This window comes from Triticum urartu, chromosome 6A (genome assembly GCF_056163025.1).
Source record: "Triticum urartu cultivar PI428250 chromosome 6A, HENAU_Tu73, whole genome shotgun sequence".
Lineage (NCBI taxonomy): Eukaryota > Viridiplantae > Streptophyta > Magnoliopsida > Poales > Poaceae > Triticum > Triticum urartu.
In genome coordinates, this window is record NC_141878.1 from 366,141,176 (window position 1) to 366,164,469 (window position 23,294).

At 44.5% G+C, this 23,294-nt stretch overlaps 1 protein-coding gene across 1 annotated transcript; it reads right to left on the bottom strand.

Moving 5' to 3' along the window:
- Positions 1-1,940: 1,940 nt before the first annotated feature.
- On the bottom strand, positions 1,941-21,986 carry LOC147965277 (E3 ubiquitin-protein ligase SINA-like 4). The gene is made up of 2 exons (XM_087530386.1): positions 21,516-21,986; positions 1,941-2,087 (listed from the first exon to the last, which is right to left on the bottom strand). Exons 1-2 carry the CDS (start codon positions 21,984-21,986, stop codon positions 1,941-1,943), a joined length of 618 nt encoding a protein of 205 aa, XP_087386512.1.
- Positions 21,987-23,294: the final 1,308 nt, after the last annotated feature.

Genomic DNA, 23,294 nt, shown 5'->3' on the forward strand with positions numbered 1-23,294 from the left:
TCCTCTTGGATGCTCTAGACCTTGACGCCTAACCGTTTGGAAGAAGCACAATCTTCAAAGGTAATAAGCGTCGGATCCACGCAGGATCAATCTCTTTAGTGATGCTCAATCACTTTGGGTTTGTAGGTGTTTGTGTTTGGGTTTTCCTCACTTGATGATTTTCACTCAAAGTCCTCGGAGGATGGGATGCTCTCAAATGACAAGTGTCAGTTTCTCTCAGAGCAGCCAACCAGCTAGTGGTTGTAGGGGCGGCTATTTATAGCCTAGGGAGTAGCCCGACATGATAAGACATAAATACCCTTCAATGATATGACCGTTAGGTGGGTAGATATTTTGGAACAGCTGGCGCATAGGACAACAACGGTCGGAAATTTGAGTATCAAATTCCTCAGGGCTATCATGTTCCTCACTATGTAGGCAATCCGCACTGGCGAATTCCTAACTCCTCAGTCAGAACAAATTCCTCAGAGACCAGAAGGACTTCGTCTCTGTCACTGAAGAATATGACTGAACTATATGAGATTTCCAATGGCTTCATTGAAGGGATTGGTAGGTGTAGGATTTTGAGTTGAGCATCACATGGAAATTTTTCCTTAGTATTTCCTTGACCCCCTTTAACAGTATGGTGTTTCCTATGACTCAAGAAAGAGAAAATGAAACTACGAAAACAAAAGTCTTCACGCTTCATGTTCCTCGAATGAATGCCAAGTCTTCAAGGTCACACCAATTTCTTCACTTTGAAAGTCTTCAGGAAGTCTTCATAAATTCAAAGTCTTCAGTCGAAGAACTTTATTTTAGGGGTCGACTTTCTCTTTAAATATCAAACTCCTCATAGACTTATAGTCCTGTGTACACTCATAAACACATTAATCCCTTAACCTATAAGTCTTCAATACACCAAAATCACTAAGGGGCACTAGATGCACTTACAGTATCAAAGTTAAATTGTTGTAGACATAAAGGCTATAGAGACTTTACTCCATATGGGATAAGGAATATGAATCAAATATTAAGTACTACCATGTAATTCTACTACCACAAATTATATATGTTCTTTTTGTAAAAAAATCATACTCTTCATACCATAGGTGCAAAGTCATAGGCAAGGTTTTGAGATCATTTTTGTAGTTAGAAACTTATGCTTCAAATATTTGTGAGGTTGGTAAGGAAAAGGTTGCATGCGCAGTGTCGTCATCTCTCTCGGGACAACCAAAATGCTTCAATATTTGTGAGGAAAGACAAGAGATGTTAGCTAATAACAGCTTCATATCTAGAAAAAAATTTGTCCATTTTTGCATGGTTTAGGTAACTACAACACGCACACCTGAACACAGCCAAATAATTAGGAAGTTGCAACCAATAATCATGTACTCGTCTCACTTACTCCTTTCATACTTATACTCCATATAGACTGGCAAGTGCCAGCTATAACATCAATGGAACAGAACAATGCAAGTGAAAGAATATGGGATGATATAGCTGTTTTCACCGAATTAAACATGAATCACTAAAAATCGGATGCCATCACTGCAGCATTAGTTCCCTTGGATTCCATTCAACCATGTGCTTCCTGAACCGGTGGAACATGTGCCGCATCATGCCCAACCACAGAAGAAAAGGGGGTAAAAGTTCAGACACATGCTTGTACTCAATTCAAAGAGGGAACAAAAATGCATCTGATCCATCGATCATCCGGAAAGGAGAGAGAGTACCATACCATTGGCGATTCGGGGATTAGGTGGAAGGCGCCATGAATTGGAATGTCCAATAACATGATGAGGGTTGCGGGTCTACGATGCCGCTCTAGCGGCGGTGGCACATGTGCCCATGGCGGTGGCAGGTGTCTCACGCTTCTCCGGCGACGGCGGGCGCGACAGGGTGCCAGCGGCAGCAGCATAGGCAGGCCACTGCAGGTGTAATAGTGCTGCACTGCGGGAGCATCAGAGGCACGACAGCGACGGGGCGGGCTCACAGTCGTCGGCGGACTTGCCGCCCTTCTTGACAGGAGAATTGTCCTGTGGCAGGAAGGACTCGTCGTCATCAATGGACTCCTCACAACAACAATAAAACTCATTTTTCAGCAATTTCTACAAATGAAGTTCTGAAGAAAAAACACAAACAAACCATCACCTATGTTTGGCATTGGTACGAACAAGTACAGAGCAACTGTTGGGGAATGCAGTAATTTCAAAAAAAATCCTACGCACACGCAAGATCTATCATGGTGATGCATAGCAATGAGAGGGGAAGAGTGTTGTCCACGTACCCTCGTAGACCGTAAGCGGAAGCGTTATGACAATGCAGTTGATGTAGTCGTACGTCTTCAGGATCCGACCGATCCTAGTACCAAAAGTACGGCACCTCCGCGATCTGCACATGTTCGGCTCAGTGACGTCCCACGAACTCTCGATCCAGCTGAGTGTCGAGGGAGAGCTTCGTTAGCACGATGGCGTGATGACGGTGATGATGAACCTAACGGCGCAGGGCTTCGCCTAAGCACTACGACGATATGACTGAGGTAGATTATGGTGGAGGGGTGCACCACACAGGACTAAGGGATCAATGATCAACTTGTGTGTCCTAGGGTGCCCCCTGTCCTCGTATATAAAGGAGCAAGGGGGAAGGCCGGTCGGCCCTTGTGGCGCGCCTGGAGAGGAGGAGTCCTCCTCCTAGTAGGAATAGGACTCCCCTTTGCTAGTCCTACTAGGAGGGGGAAAGGAAGGAGGAGAAGGGAGAAGGAAAGGGGGAGCCGACCCCCTTCCCTAGTCCAATTCGGACTAGAGGGGGAGGGGGCATGCGGCCTGCCCTGGCCGGCCCTCTCTCTCCCTCCAGCACTCCGGTTTCTCTAAAATCACCCGGAACACTTTCGGTGTCCGAATATACCCGTCCAATATATCAATCTTTATGTCTCGACCATTTTGAGACTCCTTGTCATGTCCGTGATCATATCCGGGACTCCGAACTACCTTCGGTACATCAAAACACATAAACTCATAATACCGATCATCACCGAACGTTAAGCGTGCGGACCCTACGGGTTCGAGAACTATGTAGACATGACCGAGATTCATCTCCGATCAATGACCAATAGCGGAACCTGGATGCTCATATTGGTTCCTACATATTCTACGAAGATGTTTATCGGTCAAACCACATAACAATATACGTTTGTTCCCTTTGTCATCGATATGTTACTTGCCCGAGATTCGATCGTCGGTATCTCAATACCTAGTTCAATCTCGTTACCGGTAAGTCTCTTTACTCATTCCGTAATGCATCGCCCTGCAACTAACTCAATAGCCACATTGCTTGCAAGGCTTATAGTGATGTGCATTACCGAGAGGGCCCAGAGATACCTCTCCGATACACGGAGTGACAAATCCTAATCTCGATCTATGCCAACTCAACAAACACCATCGGAGACACCTGTAAAGCATCTTTATAGTCACCCAGTTATGTTCTGACGTTTGATAGCACACTAAGTGTTCCTCCGGTATTTAGGAGTTGCATGATCTCATAGTTATAGGAACATGTATAAGTTATGGAGAAAGCAATATCAACAAACTAAACGATCATCGTGGTAAGCTAATGGATGGGTCAAGTCAATCACATCATTCTCTAATGATGTGATCTCGTTAATCAAATGACAACTCATGTCTATCATTAGGGAACATAATCATCATTGATTCAACGAGCTAGTCAAGTAGAGGCATACTAGTGACATTCTGTTTGTCTATGTATTCACACATGTACTAAGTTTCCGGTTAATACAATTCTAGCATGAATAATAAACATTTATCATGTTATAAGGAAATATAAATAACAACTTTATTATTGCCTCTAGGGCATATTTCCTTCAGTCTCCCACTTGCACTAGAGTCAATAATCTAGATTACATTATAATGATTCTAACACCCATGGAGTCTTGGTGCTGATCATGTTTTGCTCGTAAGAGAGGCTTAGTCAACGGGTATGCAACATTCAGATCCGTATGTATCTTGAAAATCTCTATGTCTCCCTCCTTGACTTGATCGTGGATGAAATTGAAGCGTCTCTTGATGTGCTTGGTTCTCTTGTGAAATCTGGATTCCTTTGCCAAGGCAATTGCACCAGTATTGTCACAAAAGACTTTCATTCGACCCGATGCACTAGGTATGACACCTAGATCGGATATGAACTCCTTCATCCAGACTCCTTCATTTGCTGCTTCCGAAGTAGCTATGTACTCTGCTTCACACGTAGATCCCGCCACGACACTCTACTTGGAACTGCACCAACTGACAGCTCCACCATTTAATATAAACACGTATCCAGTTTGTGACTTGGAGTCATCCGGATCAGTGTCAAAGCTTGCATCGACGTAACCGTTTACGACGAGCTCTTTGTCACCTCCATATACGAGAAACATATCCTTAGTCCTTTTCAGGTATTTCAGGATGTTCTTGACCGCTGTCCAGTGATCCACTCCTGGATTACTTTGGTACCTCCCTGCTAAACTAATATCAAGGCACACATCAGGTCTGGTACACAACATTGCATACATGATAGAACCTATGGCTGAAGCATAGGGAATGACTTTCATGTTTTCTCTATCTTTTGCAGTGGTCAGGCATTGAGTCTGACTCAACTTCACACCTTGTAACACAGGCAAGAACCCTTTCTTTGCCTGATCCATTTTGAACTTCTTCAAAACTTTATCAAGGTATGTGCTTTGTGAAAGTCAACTTAAGCGTCTTGATCTACCTCTATAGATCTTGATGCCTAATATATAAGCAGCATCACCGAGGTCTTTTATTGAATTTTTTTATTCAAGTATCCTTTTATGCTATTCTGAAATTTAGTATTATTTCCGATCAACAATATGTCATCTACATATAATATCAGAAATGCTCCAGAGCTCCTACTCACTTTCTTGTAAATACAGGCTTCTCCAAAAGTCTGTATAAAACCATATGCTTTGATCACACTATCAAAGCGTATATTCCGACTCCGAGAGGCTTGCACCAGTCCATAAATGGATCGCTGGAGCTTGCACACTTTGTTAGCGGATCAACAAAACCTTCTGGTTGCATCATATACAACTCTTCTTTAAGATATCCATTAAGGAATGCAGTTTTGACATCCATTTGCCAAATTTTATAATCATAAAATGCGGCAATTGCTAACATGATTCGAACGGACTTAAGCATCGCTACGGGTGAGAAGGTCTCATCGTAGTCAACTCCTTGAACTTGTCGAAAACCTTCTACAACAAGTCGAGCTTTGTAGACAGTAACATTACCGTCAGCGTCAGTCTTCTTCTTGAAGATCCATTTATTCTCTATAGCCTGCTGATCATCGGGCAAGTCAACCAAAGTCCACACTTTGTTCTCATACATGGATCCCATCTCAGATTTCTTGTCCTCTAGCCATTTTGCGGAATCTAGGCTCATCATCGCTTCCTCATAGTTCATAGGCTCAGCATGGTCAAGTAACATGACCTCCAGAACAGGATTACCTTACCACTCTGGTGTAGATCTCACTCTGGTTGACCTACGAGGTTCGGTAGTAACTTGATCAGAAGTTTCATGATCATATCATTAGCTTCCTCACTTACTGGTGTAGGAATCACTGGAACTGTTTTCAATGATGAACTACTTTCCAATACGGGAGCAAGTACAATTACCTCATCAAGTTCTACTTTCCTCCCACTCGCTTCTTTCGAGAGAAACTCCTTCTCTGGAAAGGATCCATTCTTAGCAATGAATATCTTGCCTTCGGATCTGTGTTAGAAGGTGTACCCAATAGTCTCCTTTGGGTATCCTATGAAGACACATTTGTCTGATTTGGGTTCGAGCTTATCAGGTTGAAGCTTCTTCACATAAGCATCGCAGCCCAAAACTTTAAGAAACGTCAACTTGGGTTTCTTGCCAAACCACAGTTCATAAGGTGTCGTCTCAACGGATTTAGATGGTGCCCTATTTAACATGAATGCAGCTGTCTCTAAAGCATAACCCCAAAACGATAGCGGTAAATCAGTAAGAGACATCATAGATCGCACCATATCTAGTAAAGTACGATTACGACGTTCGGACACACCATTAGGCTGTGGTGTTCCGGGTGGCATGAGTTGCGAAACTATTCCGCATTGTTTCAAATGAAGACCAAACTCGTAACTCAAATATTCTCCTCCACGATCAGATCGTAGAAACTTTACTTTCTTGTTACGATGATTTTTCACTTCACTCTGAAATTCTTTGAACTTTTCAAATGTTTCAGACTTATGTTTCATTAAGTAGATATACCCATATCCGCTCAAATCATCTGTGAAGGTGAGAAAATAGCGATATCCGCTGCGAGCCTTAATGTTCATTGGACCACACACATCAGTATGTATGATTTCCAATAACTCTGTTGCTCGCTCCATTATTCCGGAGAACAGAGTTTTAGGCATCTTGCCCATGAGGCATGGTTCGCAAGTACCAAGTGATTCATAATCAAGTGATTCCAGAAGTCCATCAGAATGGAGTTTCTTCATGCGCTTTACACCAATATGACCCAAACGGTAGTGCCACAAATAAGTTGCACTATCATTATCAACTCTGCATCTTTTGGCTTCAATACTATGAACATGTGTATCACTACTATCAAGATTTAGTAAAAATAGACCACTCATCAAGGGTGCATGACCATAAAAGATATTACTCATATAAATAGAACAACCATTATTCTCTGATTTAAATGAATATCCGTCTCGCATCAAACAAGATCCAGATATAATGTTCATGCTCAACGCTGGCACCAAATAACAATTATTTAGGTCTAAAACTAATCCCGAAGGTAGATGTAGAGGTAGCGTGCTGACGGCGATCACATCGACTTTGGAACCATTTCCTACGCGCATCGTCACCTCATCCTTAGCCAATCTCCGCTTAATCCGTAGCCCCTTTTTCGAGTTGCAAATATTAGCAACAGAACCAGTATCAAATACCCAGGCGCTACTACGAACATTAGTAAGGTACACATCAATAACATATATATCAAATATACCTTTCACTTTGCCATCCTTCTTCTCCGCCAAATACTTGGGGCAGTTCCGCTTCCAGTGACCAGTTGATACGTCCATTTTGCATCATGCTTTTATACCAATATTTATTGCATTATGGGCTGTTATTACACATTATGTCACAATACTTATGCTTATTCTCTCTTATTTTACAAGGTTTACATGAAGAGGGAGAATGCCGGCATCTAGAATTCTGGGCTGGAAAAGGAGCAAATATTAGAGACCTATTTTGCGCAACTCCAAAAGTCCTGAAACTCCACGTGAGTCATTTTCAGAATATATAAAAAACATTGGGCGAAGGAAGTACCAGAGGGGGGCCACTCACCATCCACGAGGGTGGGGGCGCGTCCTACCCCCTGGGCCCGCCCCCCTGCCTCGTGGGCCCCCTGGCAGGCCTCCGGTGCCCATCTTCTGCTATATGAGGTATTTCGTCCGAGAAAAAAATGATAAGCAAGCTTACGGGATGAAACTCCGCCGCCACGAGGCGGAACCTTGGTGGAACCAATCTAGGGCTCCGACAGAGCTGTTCTGCCGGGGAAACTTCCCTCCGGGAGGGGGAAATCATCATCATCACCATCGATCGTCTCATCGGGAGGGGGTCAATATCCAGCAACATCTCATCTCAAACCCTAGTTCATCTCTTGTATCCAATCTTTGTCCCAAAACCTCAGATTGGTACCTGTGGGTTGCTAGTACTGTTGATTACTCCTTGTAGTTGATTGATGACCCACAAGTGTAGGGGATCTATCGTAGCCTTTTCGATAAGTAAGAGTGTCGAACCCAACGAGGAGGAGAAGGAAATGATAAGCAATTTTCAGTAAGGTATTCTCTGCAAGCACTGAAATTATCGGTAACAGATAGTTTTGTGATAAGGTAATTTGTAACAAGTAGCAAGTAATATAAGTAAATAAGGTGCAGCAAGATGGACCAATCCTTTTTGTAGCAAAGGACAAGCCTGGACAAACTCTTATATGAAGGAAAGCGCTCCCGAGGACACATGGGGATTATCGCCTAGCTAGTTTTCATCACGTTCATATGATTCACGTTCGGTACTTTGATAATTTGATATGTGGGTGGACCGTTGCTTGGGCACTGTCCTTACTTGGACAAGCATCCCATTTATGATTAACCCCCATTGCAAGCATCCGCAACTACAACATAAGTATTAAGGTAAGCCTAACCATAGCATGAAACATATGGATCCAAATCAGCCCCTTACGAAGCAACGCATAAACTAGGGTTTAAGCTTCTGTCACTCTAGCAACCCATCATCTACTTATTACGTCCCAATGCCTCCCTCTAGGCCCAAAAAATGGTGAAGTGTCATGTAGTCGACGTTCACATGACACCACTAGAGGGATGACAACATACATCTCATCAAAATATCGAATGAATACCAAATTCACAAGACTACTTATAGCAAGACTTCTCCCATGTCCTCAGGAACAAACGTAACTACTCACAAAGCATATTCATGTTCATAATCAGAGGGGTATTAATATGCATAATGGATCTGAATGTATGATCTTCCACCAAGTAAACCAACTAGCATCAACTACAAGGAGTAATCAACACTACTAGCAACCGCAGGTACCAATCTAAGGTTTGGATACAAAGATTGGATACAAGAGATGAACTAGGGTTTGAGATGAGATGGTGCTGGTGAAGATGTTGATGGAGATTGACCCCCTCCCGATGAGATGATCGTTGGTGATGACGATGGTGATGATTTCCCCCTCCCGGAGAGAAGTTTCCCCGGCAGAACAGCTCTGCCGGAGCCCTAGATTGGTTCCGCCAAGGTTCCGCCCGATGGCGGCGGAGTTTCTTCCTGAAAGCTTGCTTATTATTTTTCCTCGGATGAAAGACTTCATATAGCAGAAGATGGGCACCGAAGGCCTGCCAGGGGGCCCACGAGGTAGGGGGGCACGCCTAGGGGGTAGGGCGCGCCCCCACCCTCGTGGCCAGGGTGTGGGCCCCCTCTGGTGGATTCTTTTGCCAGTATTTTTTATTAATTCCAAAAATAACTTCCGTGAAGTTTCGGGACTTTTGGAGCTGTGCAGAACAGGTCTCTAATATTTGCTCCTTTTCCAGCCCAGAATTCCAGCTGCCGTCATTCTCCCTCTTCATGTAAACCTTGTAAAATAAGAGAGAATAGGCATAAGTATTGTGACATACACTACAAAAAAAATACACTTCCGTGATGATACGTGTTTGTCACAGTAGGTCGTGTTTTTTGTCATGCATGTACATCCATGACGATTTTATGACAGAATCAAGATAGTCATACCTGTGCTGTCGTAGAAGTGTTCCATGACATTACCAAAATTATCATCACGAAAGTGTGCACTTCCATGACGATAAATCGCGCGTCACAGAAGTGCTTTCGTCAAGGGTGACCGACACGTGGCATCCACCGTAACGGAACGATGTTAAGCTATCGGGTCGGGTTTTGGATCTGATAACCCGTTAACAACCCCGACCAATGGGGATTTTCCATGTGTAAAATCATCATTGGCTGGAGGAAACACGTGTTGGCTCATCGTTGGGACAGATGTCATCCACTCATTGGACAGAAGGCGCCTATGATACGTCGACACATGGCACGACCCAACAGAGGCCCATTCCTGTGAAAAGGCCGTCCCGTTTGACTTGGTCAAAAGGTGGCGGGCCGGCCCATGGAAAGCCTCTTAACGGCCTGTTCGCATATAACCCATTTACAGCCCGCTAACCCAAGGCCCGTTACACCCTATCCGAATTAGGCCCAATAGCGTCATATGGGCCATCCAATATGATTCCAGCCTGCACTTCTGGCCCATGTATGGCCCATGACGTCTTTCGGCCCATATGAGGCCCTATGTAACTCTTGGCCTATTAACGGCCCGTGGTGAAACTGGCCCGTAATGAACAGTGTATCACTTTATACCCATTAATGGCCCGTTATTCCATTGGGCCGTTTCCAGCCCATGTTATCTTTCGGCCTTCTCAGAGCCCATTTATTCTTGGGCTCATTTCCAGCATTCGTTTACTTACGGCCCGTTACTGTCATTTTCTGCTTGTGGGCCAAATTCAGCCCGTGGTTAAAGTTGGCCCGTTTGTGGTCCGTTAATACGTTGGGCCGTTTTCATAGCATCATCAAATACGGCCTATTAACGATGGCCCGTTATGGTCGGCCCATGAACGGACGATTCCAACTCTAGCCCGTTTACGGCCATAATGCGGCCTGTTATGGGCCCATGTTTGGCCAATTGATCATACGGCCCGTATAAGGCCCATTGATGATACGGCCCGTAGAAGGCCCATTGTTTCTACGGCCCGTAGAAGGCCTACTGTTTCTACGGCCCGTAGAAGGCCCACTGCTTCTACGACCCGTAGGAGGCCGAGTGTCACTACAGTACATATTAGCCCATGGTTATTGTGGCCTAGTTTTAAAAAATAGGTTATTGCAGCCACTAGCAAACCGCGGAAAAAGAACTGCACTGACTACAGGCAAACAAATAAACAAGACAACAAGGAAATAAATAAGCAAGCAACTTATGCTAGGCTATCACGACTATTACACATATTACATCCACTGGGCATCAAAGTTCACCACCAGTGCAAATATAGGGAACAAAGCAGCATATAAACGCCGCAGCAAAACAAGTCCAGAACTGAAACCACTTCAGAAGAGTTCAAGAAACAATATCCTGGGTACCCATAATGCTAGCAAGATGCTTAGCAAGCTTATTAACTTTCTCTTGTTTGGCGCTTAAATCCTCCAGCGCTTGCTGTTGCACAAGAAAGTACGCATCTGAATTCTGCAGGTACTTCCTCAGTCCTTCGGCTTCTTGCCGCAGCTCAGCTGACTAATGCCTTTCAGCTTGTAGCTGAGATTGAAGAAACCGAAGTGATTCAGGCAGCGAGTTCGAAGAGCTTGTGCCAGCGGTACTGGCCAGTAACTCGAACACTACATCAACGCAGGACTGTGGGGTTCTCTCACTGTCTACAAGATCGTTTTTATCACCTTTCTTGGAGACCAATAGGGTTGTCTCACTATCTTGAACCTTATCTGCATTACTTTCTCTACCTTTGCATAGTGGGGTGCTCTTCTCCAATATTCTGTTTGCATACTACAAGAGAAACAAGCAGACACATCACAGGTTTAGCTTGTAGTATACGAAACTCAGTTTGGTAAACCGGTTCAGTAGTATGGTGGACAGGATAACAGCCTGAAACAAACATATATCTATGTACTATGGTCATTGTATTGTCCATATCATTCTAGTTTATGTTCCCTAATCAAGATAGAGACACAGTTCAACTCATATATTTTGAAGACACAGCAGCATAGACAGAATATAAGTGTGAGAAACTACACAGCATTGGCAGCACTTGTAATGTGCATCACATGAGAACATAACTGTTTATACAACTTAAACTGAAATCAACATAGAGCAAGAAGTTAGAACATCAATCCAGTTAAAGAAATAGGTTTAAAACATACCTGTTGCGCCATTGGAGTTTCAATTGGATCCTTCAAATTCGAAAGTAGTTGGTATGAGTAAATACAGTGATGCAACAACAAAGGAGTATGGACCATAGCTACGGAATCTGACCTGAGAACAGTTGCTCTTCTGCTTTAAACGTGGAGTTTGGGTTAGCTGTGGTGGTCTTCGTGCTTTGGGCACTGCAGTAGCTTTACAAACTGCTCGTGTGGGGGTACTCTGTGGTGGACATGGTGCTTTATCAACTATAAGTGGGTTACTATCTGCTGGGGTTGCGGTTAGATGGGTTGTAGCTGGTTCTCTGCCCAACGGTGTAAGTGTGCAATCTGGAAGAGTCTCGATTATGTGTGGTGGGGCTATTTTGTGGGCCAGTACAACCATGGTTCTATCTGCATCGACGGGTAGCACTGTCTTTTGTGAAGAACGGGTTTTTGCTCCCTTAGATACTGCCATCACCCCCTCCAATTCAAATGGCTGATAAACAAGAAAAGAAATTGAACGTACATACATTGTATGATAGACAGATGTGGTAATTCACATATATGTTGTCTAACCAAATAGGATAGCATGACACAATTTCAAATATATGATGCCTAACTAAACAGGATAGCATGACACAGTTTCAGATATATGATGGATAACTTAACAGGATATAATGGCATAATTCAACATATGATGAGTACCTAAACAGGATGACATGACAAAACTATATGATGTCTTTCTAAAATAGGTTGGGATGAAATAATTCACATACATGTTGTCTAAGTATACATGATGGCATGATATAATTGACATAATTGATTCATATACTAAGCAGCTGGCACTCGCATGTATGATCTCTAAACTAAGCAGATAGAATTCAATATTGTGCATATGATGTCTAAACTAAGCAATGCAAGACACCATATGCATCATATGAGAAATATAAACATTGCAACTTAGAGGATACACCTCAGGTGGGATATAGGACTGATCATCTGTCTCTGAATCCTCCTCTGAGGAGCTCCCTGTAACCATCGAGATATATGCTTCAATAGGTACCATTGCTTGCTCTGAAGACCTTGTTTTCACTCCAGATTTTTCCATAACCGGCTCAAATGGCTGATACACATGAAGAGTAGTTCAATATACACAGATTGTCAACAAATGGAATACGTAATGAAAAAAAGATGGCATGAGATAATTCACATATATGATGCCTGGCTCCATGGCGGTGCATAATTCACATATATGATAACTGGCTGAAAAACATGGCATTGCATAATTCACATATCTGATATAGAAAGCAAACAGGAGGCATTCACACAAAGCATGTCTAATCTAAGCAGATGGCATGGCAATGCAAGACACCATATGCATGATATGAGCAATATAACCCAGCCAAGTTAGAGCATGCACCTCGGGGGGGGGGGGGGATACAACCGGTCATCTCTCTCTGAATCCTCCTCTAAGGAGCTATCTGTAACATGCAAGAAATCTACATCGACAGGTAGCACTGACTGCTCAGAAGACCTTGTTTTCACTCCAGATTTTCCCATGACCGACTCAAATGGCTGATGCACAGGAAGAGTATGATATAGAAACCAAACAGGTGGCATTCACACAAAGCAAATCTAAACTAAGCTGATGACATATAGATGTATAATGTAAGCAATGCAAGGCGCCATATGCATGATATGACCAACATCAGCATGCCAGGTTAGAGCAAACACCTCAGGTGGTAAACAGGCGTGGTCGGCTCCTTCTGAATCTCCATCTGAACAGTTATCTTCCTCTGGAATACAATCTGGAAATGCAGGAGGGGGGGCACTTCGCCCACCATGGAGTGGCGTCTGCATGACATTATATTCGCACACAATGGTCTTCTCTTTTTCTCTACATGTTCAGTACGATTGTGTACAATATCTGACATGCATAATAATAAAAATAGTTAGATTTTGTAAGGCCTAAGGGGTGCATGCAAAAATCAAGACTGATGGTAGCAAACGAGTGGATGGATCCAAAACTAATGATAGCAGGTACATTATAGCTTCAGTTTAAAAAGATAGACAATGGATCATCTATTGTTTGTTGCCCACCCAACATGAACCACATAGAAGACCCCAGATGAACCAGATAGTAGACATATACTATTCGTTGTTGGCTCGATATGAGACCCATGGGTAATTCAAAACTCAAGATTGAATGATAAAGTAGCAGGTAATAATAACCGATGTATAACGTAAGCAAACACGAAAGACTACGACCTCTCTTCCGGAACTGTGTAGTCCTCAGGTTCATCTGCTCAGTCGATGATGGTAATGCAGTTGGCGTGGCTGCCGTCAACGGGGAAGATGATTTGAGGTGGCGAAAGGAAGTCTGCAGGGGGATCTCTGCTGCAGTGAACACTTTTGTCGATGGTGCACCTCAGGTGGGGTGGATGACGGCACGGCAGGAGCAGGACATAACACACAGAGTTTTCTTTGACGCCTATCTGAAAATGAAGTAAATCTGTAAGGGCTCCTTAGAATTGGGGGATTCTATAAATGTAGGGACAGGAAAAACACATGAATAGGATAGGAATGCACGTGCAAAACGGAGCATTTGGAAACATAGGATTTCAGTCAACCGGGGTGTTTGGCTCACATGAATTGGAAGAACAGAGGAATGGAGAAACAAAGTGATGTGACGAGTGTACAACCTCTTTAGCATAGCCTTGTGGACCTCAGCATCATTGGGTTGGACATGGAGGATGGTGATGATGCTGGTGTGACTGTCGGAGGTGGGGAAGAAGATCCGAGGCCTCTGGAAACGGCGCCGAGGGTACTGCTCCGCTGTGATGGACGGTTCCGTCGTTGGAGCAGCTCCGCTAAGGTGTACGGCGATGAGGCTGAAGCATGACAAGACAGACAACGTTAATCTGAAGTGGGACCCTAATATCATCTGCAATAGATGATGTAAAATACATCACCAAAAGTGCTAGATGTAAAACGCATCAGCCGCGCCATGGCCGCTCCGACAGATGCTGTAAGTACTATTCACTCTGAACTTAACTGAAGAAAATGAACTTCACAGTCGAAACTGAATTTTACTGTCGAAACTGATTGAACTAGTAACAGAGCATTGCAATAGATGTTTAGGGCGTTCGAGCACTAGTAGCAGAGAAGCAGTGATCTAAATCAGCAGACGCTCGAGCAGGGAACGCACTAGCAGAGAGCAAGTCATGCAGTAGCACCGCGAGCGAGTGCTAAAGCAGCAACTCCTATAGCTGCCGGAGGTCGTGCAGCAGCAGTAGCAGCGCAAGCGAGAGCAAGAGCAGAGCAGCATCACGAACGAAAGCAGGAGCAGTGCAGCAGCGCGATCGACAGCAAGAACAGAGCCGCAACGCAAGCGAGAGCCGGAGCAGCTGCAGCTAGTGCCGTTGTGAAAGTCGCTGCCGAGGAAGCAACGACATGGGGGAGAGACGCAGTGGATGATGTGGCCGGCGACGGCGCCGTCGATGGAGACACGCCATGCCTACTCGGTATCGAGCACCAGCAGCCCCGTGAGATCGAATAAAAGATAAAATGCAGCGGTGAGTGCAGAACCTCCTTGGTGGCGCCGAGTTGGCCTCGGCTTCATCGGAGGAATTGGTGAGGGTGTTGCGGTTTCGGTGGGGCAGGTCAAGACAATGCTGTGGGGATTGAGGTGGCGCGATAGACGATGCGAACATCGGGGTAGCTCCTTGGAGGTGGAGGACGGGACGAATGATCCAGCGGGACGACGAGATCGACAACGGATCCTCATCCGGTGCGGTGGATGAGGGACGGCGAGCTGTTGCGGTGGACGACGTAGTCGGGGAAGAGTCTCCGGCTGGGCAGCGTTCGGGAGGCCGACAGAGGAGCGTGGGGTTTCACGGGTTTTGGCGGCCTCGGTGTACGAATGGGGGGGGGGGGCGAAGGGGGAGGGGGAGCCAAGCTTAGGGACGCGCTTGTCCGAAATGTAGGGTAAGTTACCAGCGTACCCCCACCGGTTTTGACACCGTGACGTGGAGCTTCATTTTCGGCTGAGGGGTAGAAGGGGGATTTCGCGTGTCTGGGCTGCGGGAGCGATTTCGGATGAGGAGGGAGTTCTCGCACGCGTCCAAATTTCGGGATAACAAGGCGCGGCGCGGGTTGAAGAAGCAGGAGTTTCAAAGCAGGTGAGACAAAAGATACTCGAGCTTGAAAATTTCGGGATAACAAGGTGCGGATTCCTTGTTCGGCAGAACAAACTTAACGTGTAAAAAACAATTCATACAAGACACAAGAGAGTCATGTCCCCTTTTACTATATTGCTACAGATGCCATTGAAAAAACTACAAGAAAAATGTAACAAAAAATCAGGAGAACAAGATTACCCTGCACAGTACCAAATCGATTCACACTTCCCTCAACAACAACAAAAAACAAAATCAATTCCCACCAAAGAAAGTGTAATGTCCCTTTTTATATGATTACATATGCCACGATCTTGAATTTCAATTTTTGAATTCACGTTATGTTGAATTCGAATATATCGTTAGGTGACCTTGCGGTTTATAATTGATGTAGTCGTACATTTTGATCTTCCATCATATATGAACATTTTACTCCACCATGTGAACATATATATTGCCGTCTACCATATGGACTAAATTTGAATCAATTTTCCTTATTTGAATACGATTGTTGTCAAGTTATACAATAATTTAAATATTATCTTGAGAACAAAAAACATACATATAGCAGTAATCATATTTCAGTATGAACTACATGTACCATACGCTCTCCAATTCAAATATTTGTATCCATTTTATGTTGAATTCAAATCATAATACATTATTGGTCTAGGTAGCGAGATGTTCGGGATAATCTAAACCCTGTTTTCATAAGTATAATTTTTGGCTGAATTGGGGCAAGTTTTGGTATAAGCCTCTTGCAAAACTGGAGATTCTCTCAACAAGCCCCGTGGTTCCGAGAGGGAACGTGTCACCTTTGTGTGTGAAACGATATACGCTGCCTCCCCCTGATTTTATTTACAGAGGCAACATAGAACTATATGAGTGCCCTGTTAAATTTTGGAATTATTTCGGGTTCATTTGGCCTTTTTATACATTACTTGAGTTTCTGGACTTTTAATGTGCATAATCTAAATATGAATTGCATGCACATGCTCCGGTGCACCAAAGTGGGTTGAAAAATCACATGTGTGTCCTTGGTTGAATTTCTAGGTCCCATGGAAGAAATGAGAATGAAATTCAAACATCTGGGCGTCATGACTCGGCCGAGAACATCGAGAAACTTTGATTTTAAATTCATGTAAATCCAAAACTCGCCTGGAAATCATGAAACTTGGCATGGTGTCATGTCATGGAACTAACATGTTGTGGTAAAAAATTGGGCCGATTTGGAAGCTCGTGGTTCTAAGAGGGAACGTGCCACCTTTGAGTGTGAAACGATATACGCTGCCCCCTTGAGTTTCTTAACAAAGGCAACATAGAACTACATTAGTGCCCTGTTAAATTTTGGAATTATTCCGGGTTCGTTTGTCGTTTTTTATACATTAATTGAGTTTCTGGTCATTTAATGTGCATAAGTCAAATTTGAACTACAAGCACATGCTCTCGTGCACCAAAGTTAGTTGAAATATCACATTTGTGTCCTCGAGTGAATTTCTAGGTCCCATGCAAGAAATGAGAATAAAATTAAAACATCTGGGCATCGTGGCTCGGCCGAGAACATTGAGAAACTTGGTTTTAAAATTCTTGTAAATCCAAAACACGTCTGAAAATCATGAAACTTGGCATGGATGTCATGTCATGGTACTACCATGTTGGGGTAAAAAAATTGGCCGAATAGGAACAGATTTTGGTATAAGCTTCTTGCAAACCGACGCTTCTCTCAAGAAGGCTCGTGGTTCTGAGAGGGAATGTGCCACCTTTGAGTGCGAAACGATATACGTTGTCCCCCTTGAGTTTATTTACAAAGGCAACATAGAACTACATGAGTACCCTGTTAAATTTTGGAATTATTCCGGCTTCGTTTGGCCTTATTTACACATTAATTGAGTTTTTGGTTATTTAATGTGCATAATTCAAATTTGAACTACAAGCACATGCTCCCGTGCACCAAAGTTGGTTGAAAAATCACATTTGTGTCCTCAGGTGAATTTCTACTCCCTCCTTCCATCTATATAGGTCCTAATGCGTTTTTCGAGGCTAACTTTGACCAAACGTTAGAGCAATAATATATGACATGCAATTTACACAAAGCATACCTTCAAATTTGTATGTCAAAGGAGCTTCCAATAATATAATTTTCATAGTATACATCTCATGTGCTATTAATCTTGTCAATAGTCAAAGGCTGTCTTGAAAAACACATTAGGCCCTATATAGATGGAAGGAGGGAGTAGGTCCCATGCAAAAAATGAGAATAAAATTCAAACATCCAGGCATCATGGCTCGGTCGAGAACATTGAGAAACTTGGTTTTAACATCATGAAACTTGGCATGGTGTCATGTCATGGTAGTAGCATGCCATGGTAAAAAAAATTGGCCGAATAGGAACAAATTTTGGTATAAGCTTCTTGCAAACCGGAGCTTCTCTCAAGAAGGCTCGTGGTTCTGGGAGGGAACATGTCACCTTTGTGTGCATAATTCAAATTTGAAATACAAGCACATGTTCCAGTGCACCAAAGTTGGTTGAAAAATCACATGTGTGTCCTCGGGTAAATTTCTAGGTTCCATGCAAGAAATGGGAATGAAATTCAAAATTCTGGGCATCGTGGCTGGGTTGGAAACATTGAGAAACTTAGTTTTTTAATTCCTATAAATCCAAAACACGCATGAAAATAATGAAACTTGGCTTGGTGCCATGACATGGCACCAACATGCTGTGGTAAATTTGCAGTCCGATTTGTGAAGGCGCACACATTAACAATCAACAAAGTCATTTTGGAACAAGTGCTGTCACGTTACAATCGGAAACACAAGTATTATTGAAACCGTGGGCGTTCTACTTACTAGTACCATTTACGTGCCGCCACGCATCCCCATTTTTTATTAGCTAGGAGGCGCCGTGCAGGGTTGCTATTTGAGTATGAGAGGCGTGCGACTAGACCCCTGCGCGTGCTTATCGGGAGGAGAGCCCTTTGACCTCCATCTGCCATCCACCTCTCTCCCAAGGTCTCCATTAATGGCGCCTGAGCCTCTGTTTAATGGCGTGGCTATGTCTCACTCGACTGAGATTTAAGAGAGAAAAAAGAAAATCTGAAAGCACGGATCTTGATGTAAGATCCGACGCACCTATATAGCATCTACTGTGACTTATAGCAAGACTGATGAATATATAAGGATGATTATTTTTTTTGATCAAAGAAGGGCTTGCCCCTTCCGATTTTCATTAATGAAAACCACCACAATTCACAAGAAGTTCAGCACAACTCCAGCCTAACACGAAGGACTAAAAGCTACCAGATTGAAATCACAACATCCCAAGAGGCCAACAAAGGCCAAACATCTGCGCTAGAACCCAACATTTCACAAATGACGACACAATCCACATCCTAAACCGATTATTACATCAAAAGAAACCAGAAAGTTAGTCTCCGCGGTGAGTGGCGATGAGCTCTTTCGTGTCCTCAAGACGCTGCTTGAGAACATCCACAGATTCCTCCAACAGCCTTTGGCGCTCGTTGCGAAGCATGTCATTCTCGTCCATAAGTTTCTTGACGATGACGCCGGTCCTCTTCAACATGGCACTAGTCTCCTCCTGCTGGTCTGCACTTCGGACGATCTTCTCCCTCAACAAGTCGCGCTCGGCCCGGAGCCTCTCATTGCCCTCCCTTAGTTGCTGGATGACGCCGGTAGCCTGTTTAAACAAGGCTATAATGTCGTCCGACAACCTCGCCGAGTCGGAGATCTGATCCATCTGGCTATGGACGATCGCATGCATGCGCCTGTAACAGTCGTCGCCTGCTCGCGAGAAATTCTCCCAGGCTGCCGCGGCGTGGCGGGACATCTCTGCTGCATTCGTGGCGCCGCGGGACATCTCTGCTGCTTCCGTGGTGCGACCGGACCAGTCTGCTGCATCAACGGCACGGCGGGACCTCTGTGCTGCTTCAGCGGCGTGGCGGGACCTCTGTGCTGCTACTTCCGCGCGGCGGGAGATGTCGGCTGCTCTCGCAGCGAGGCGAGACATCTCTCGTGCTTCCGCTTCCATGCTCGCCTCTCCCTGGTGGCAATCTCTCGACCCAGAACTCACGCTGGCCATGGCAGACGCAAGGGAAGGATGCTGAATGACTTGTTTGTTTTTGTGGATGAGGAGTTGAGGAGGAATGTGCAGTCATCTTGGCATACTAGTATTTATAACCGAGTACTAATACGCTCCTAAGTGGGAAACCGTTTAGGTTGTGATCGGTGTGAATAGGTTTGCAATTCAATATACTCCCCTTTTGTAAGGCCCCGCTTTGGAAAGGTGCATGCATGCAACCATTTCATTAGTTGCATTGAAAGCCATTGTTGTTGGTGCCATGGCTGAAAAATTAATATACTTCATGCATGCTTTTTCATTGGCTGCATGCATGTGAGAGAGTGCATTGGGAGTGAAATGAAAGAATTAATGTGAGCAAATTACTATGTGTCTTGGTCTAAGAGAAATTGTCTTTAGGCCTAATAAACCCGAACGGAGGGAGTAGCGTGGTACTAATACACTCCTAAGTGGGAAACCGTTTAGGTTGTGATTGGTGTGAACAGGTTTGCAATTCAATATAGCGTGGTACTAATACGCTCCTAAGTGGGAAACCGTTTAGGTTGTGATCGGTGTGAACAGATTTGCAATTCAATATAGCATGGAGTAATTTGCAATTCAGATTTTAGTTTTTCCATTTTATAAGGCTCAATTTGGTTGTTCCCCAACACATGTTCAGATTCCAAGGTGCATTAAATCATTGCATGCAAGTATTAAGAGAAAATTGACCAATGCATGTACTTTATGCATGCATGCATTGCAATTAATGCATTGATAAACATAATTTTTTGAGAAAAACAAGAGCATTAATTAGGTGCTTTTGCAAACTATAAAAAATATTCCACCACTCACCATCTTGGTTGGTGAGATCTTTGAATTAAGCCCTATAAACCGGAAAGGAGGGAGTACTGCTGTGTACGTGCAATAACTAGCACCGCCGTATACATATCTTACGGTTAATGGGGCATTCGACAGGAATAGCCGCGTGGCGAGCTCTAGGCTAGTCTTTTTTTCAGATGCATTAAACCTATCTCTCGGGACTTCTCGCACGCACCATCGTGCCACCCACAAAAACTTGTACTCTGAGTTTAGTAGTACGTTATACAGGAAGAGAAGAGGTGCACGCACGCATTCGTCCTCTCACACACGCGTCTGTTTTTTCTCGGAAAGGAGGATGATGACCCCCGGCCTCTGCAATCTAGGAGTCACACACGCATCTGTAGCTATGAATTGTAGTGTTCTCAACCATCCTATTGGCTCTATCATGGATGTACCTATATACTAAAACATGTCTAGATACATCTATATTTTGACAAATGGAAGGCATGTATTGTGGAACGGAGGGAGTGCTTGTCATCAAAATGGATAAAAAGGGACGTATCTAGAACTAAAATACGTCTACATACATCTCCTTTTATCCATTTTGATGACAAGTAGTACTTCTTACCCAAAGGAATTTTATATCCAACAAACACAAAAATATCCATTCGACTGTTGGAAATTACTGATCTGATGTCGAAGTAATTGCTGCATCGCCACCAAAACCCACCATTTCTTAAGCTAAAGTAGGCCAAGGCAATCCCTCTATTAGCATATTACTAAGATAAACAGAAGGCACTGTAGAAACATTTAGGACGTGAGCTTGTCAATCTGAATGTGGAGGAACACAAGCTTAGCCCCGGCCAGCAGCTTGGGCGGAACTGTCAAGAAGGTCAGCTCCTGCACGTAGACGTCGCCGGGATCCTTGCTGCTTGTCACCTCCATTTCCACCTTGACGGCGTCGGTCGTGCCTTTGGGCTCCCCCGGCAGGCCGTTCGCCCACAGCTTGGCCACGTAGTGCGGCAGTGGGGACGCCCCTGCTCTGATGCAGACGTCCGACACGGCGATAGGCGTGCCGATGTCGAGCATGCCGCCGACCAAGAAAAACGCGCGGCGGTCCTCCTCCGCGAACAGCAAGAGCTGTGGCTCCGATAGTGGCACTTGCAGCTGGAGCACCTTGCCGTACTGGATCTTGTGCACGGGCATGGGATGCGCGGTGCTAATGTGGTGGTAGAGCGCTGGCGGCGGGCCTTCGTAGCCATAGACGGGCACGGGGCATTTGCAGGGCGCGAGCGGACACACGCTCTGGTGATCGGCGAGCTTGTGGTAAGTGACGTAGAGCCCACAGCCTTCGTGCGGGCACTCCACCCTCACCGATGAAAGGACGGAGTCCACCACCGTGTTCCGCATGTCGAAGCCACCGCCGCGCTCTCACTTCTGGCACTGCCGCTGGTTCCCGGGGCGCTCGACGCGACAGTCCGCACAGGCCAGGTGCCCTCCCTTGCACTGCAGAAATCAATTGAACAACACATCAATCAAGAAACCTGCACCTTGCTCAATCAGCCGAACGGACGAGGTGTATTCAAACCTCATACACTGGAGGTGTCAAGGGGCGGAGGCACAAGGGGCAGTGGAGCACGGTGAGGTCCATCGAGACCTTAGAGAGCTCCATCGTCGGGTCCTGTTCGGTCTGCATGATCTCGCCCTCCTCGTGCACAACCATCTCTCGACTTGGGCCGGGGTATTACAAAGGTTTACCGTCACATATTTTATACTACTTCATGGTGCATTAAATCAACACATGCAAGTACTCCCTCCGGTCCTTTTTACTCTGCACATTAGCTTTGTCTGAAATCAAAGTTTGCTAAGTTTGACCAAATTTATATTAAAAAATATTAACATCTATAACATCTAATAAATATAATATGAAGATATATTTCGAGATGGATCTAGTAATAAATATGTTGTTATGTGAATGTTAATATTTTTTGTATAAATTTGGTCAAAGTTGGATGAGATTGACTTCAGACAAACCTAATATGCAGAGTAAAAAGGACCGGAGGGAGTATCAAAAGGAGAGTCACGGCATTCATGCATGCGTTGTAATTAATGCATCGGTAAACGAAAATTATTGAAATATATCGAGTGCAGTGCTTTGATGTGTCACGTCAACTCGTACATCAACGAGAAGTTTGATTATCCTCTCCCTCGTGGACTTAACTGCACCTGCCTTTGGCTGTATGACAGGTTGGCCACACACCTATCAGGCCCACCTGTCATACATGCAAAGGCAGGAGCGTCCCTCCCTCGCCCATGAGCATGGTGGCTGGCAAGACTAGGAGAAGCTTTCGCTACACGCTCTCCCTCCCGCACGCGGTGGACATGCAACAGTTCAATCGGTGTCAGATGGCCAGAAGCGTACTGTAGTACTCCTCCAGTGTAGTAGTACTCCATCATTGTTTGACTTCCCGAAGAGGCGAAGAGCCAAGCGCAGCCCGGACGCTCGTGTGACAGTTTCATGTGTAGAGTAGTCTAGGATAGCGTGTACCGTGCCTGTAAGCTTAAAATCGTTGGGGTCGGCTCCATGCTATGTGGCCGTCATGAAGTTTAAAAAATATTTAAAATAGTCTTCTGGTCCTACCTGACACCCTAGTGATTGTAGTTTGCACGCTCATTTGGTCAAGACAGGAATATATATTTTAATTTGTTTTTTTTCGA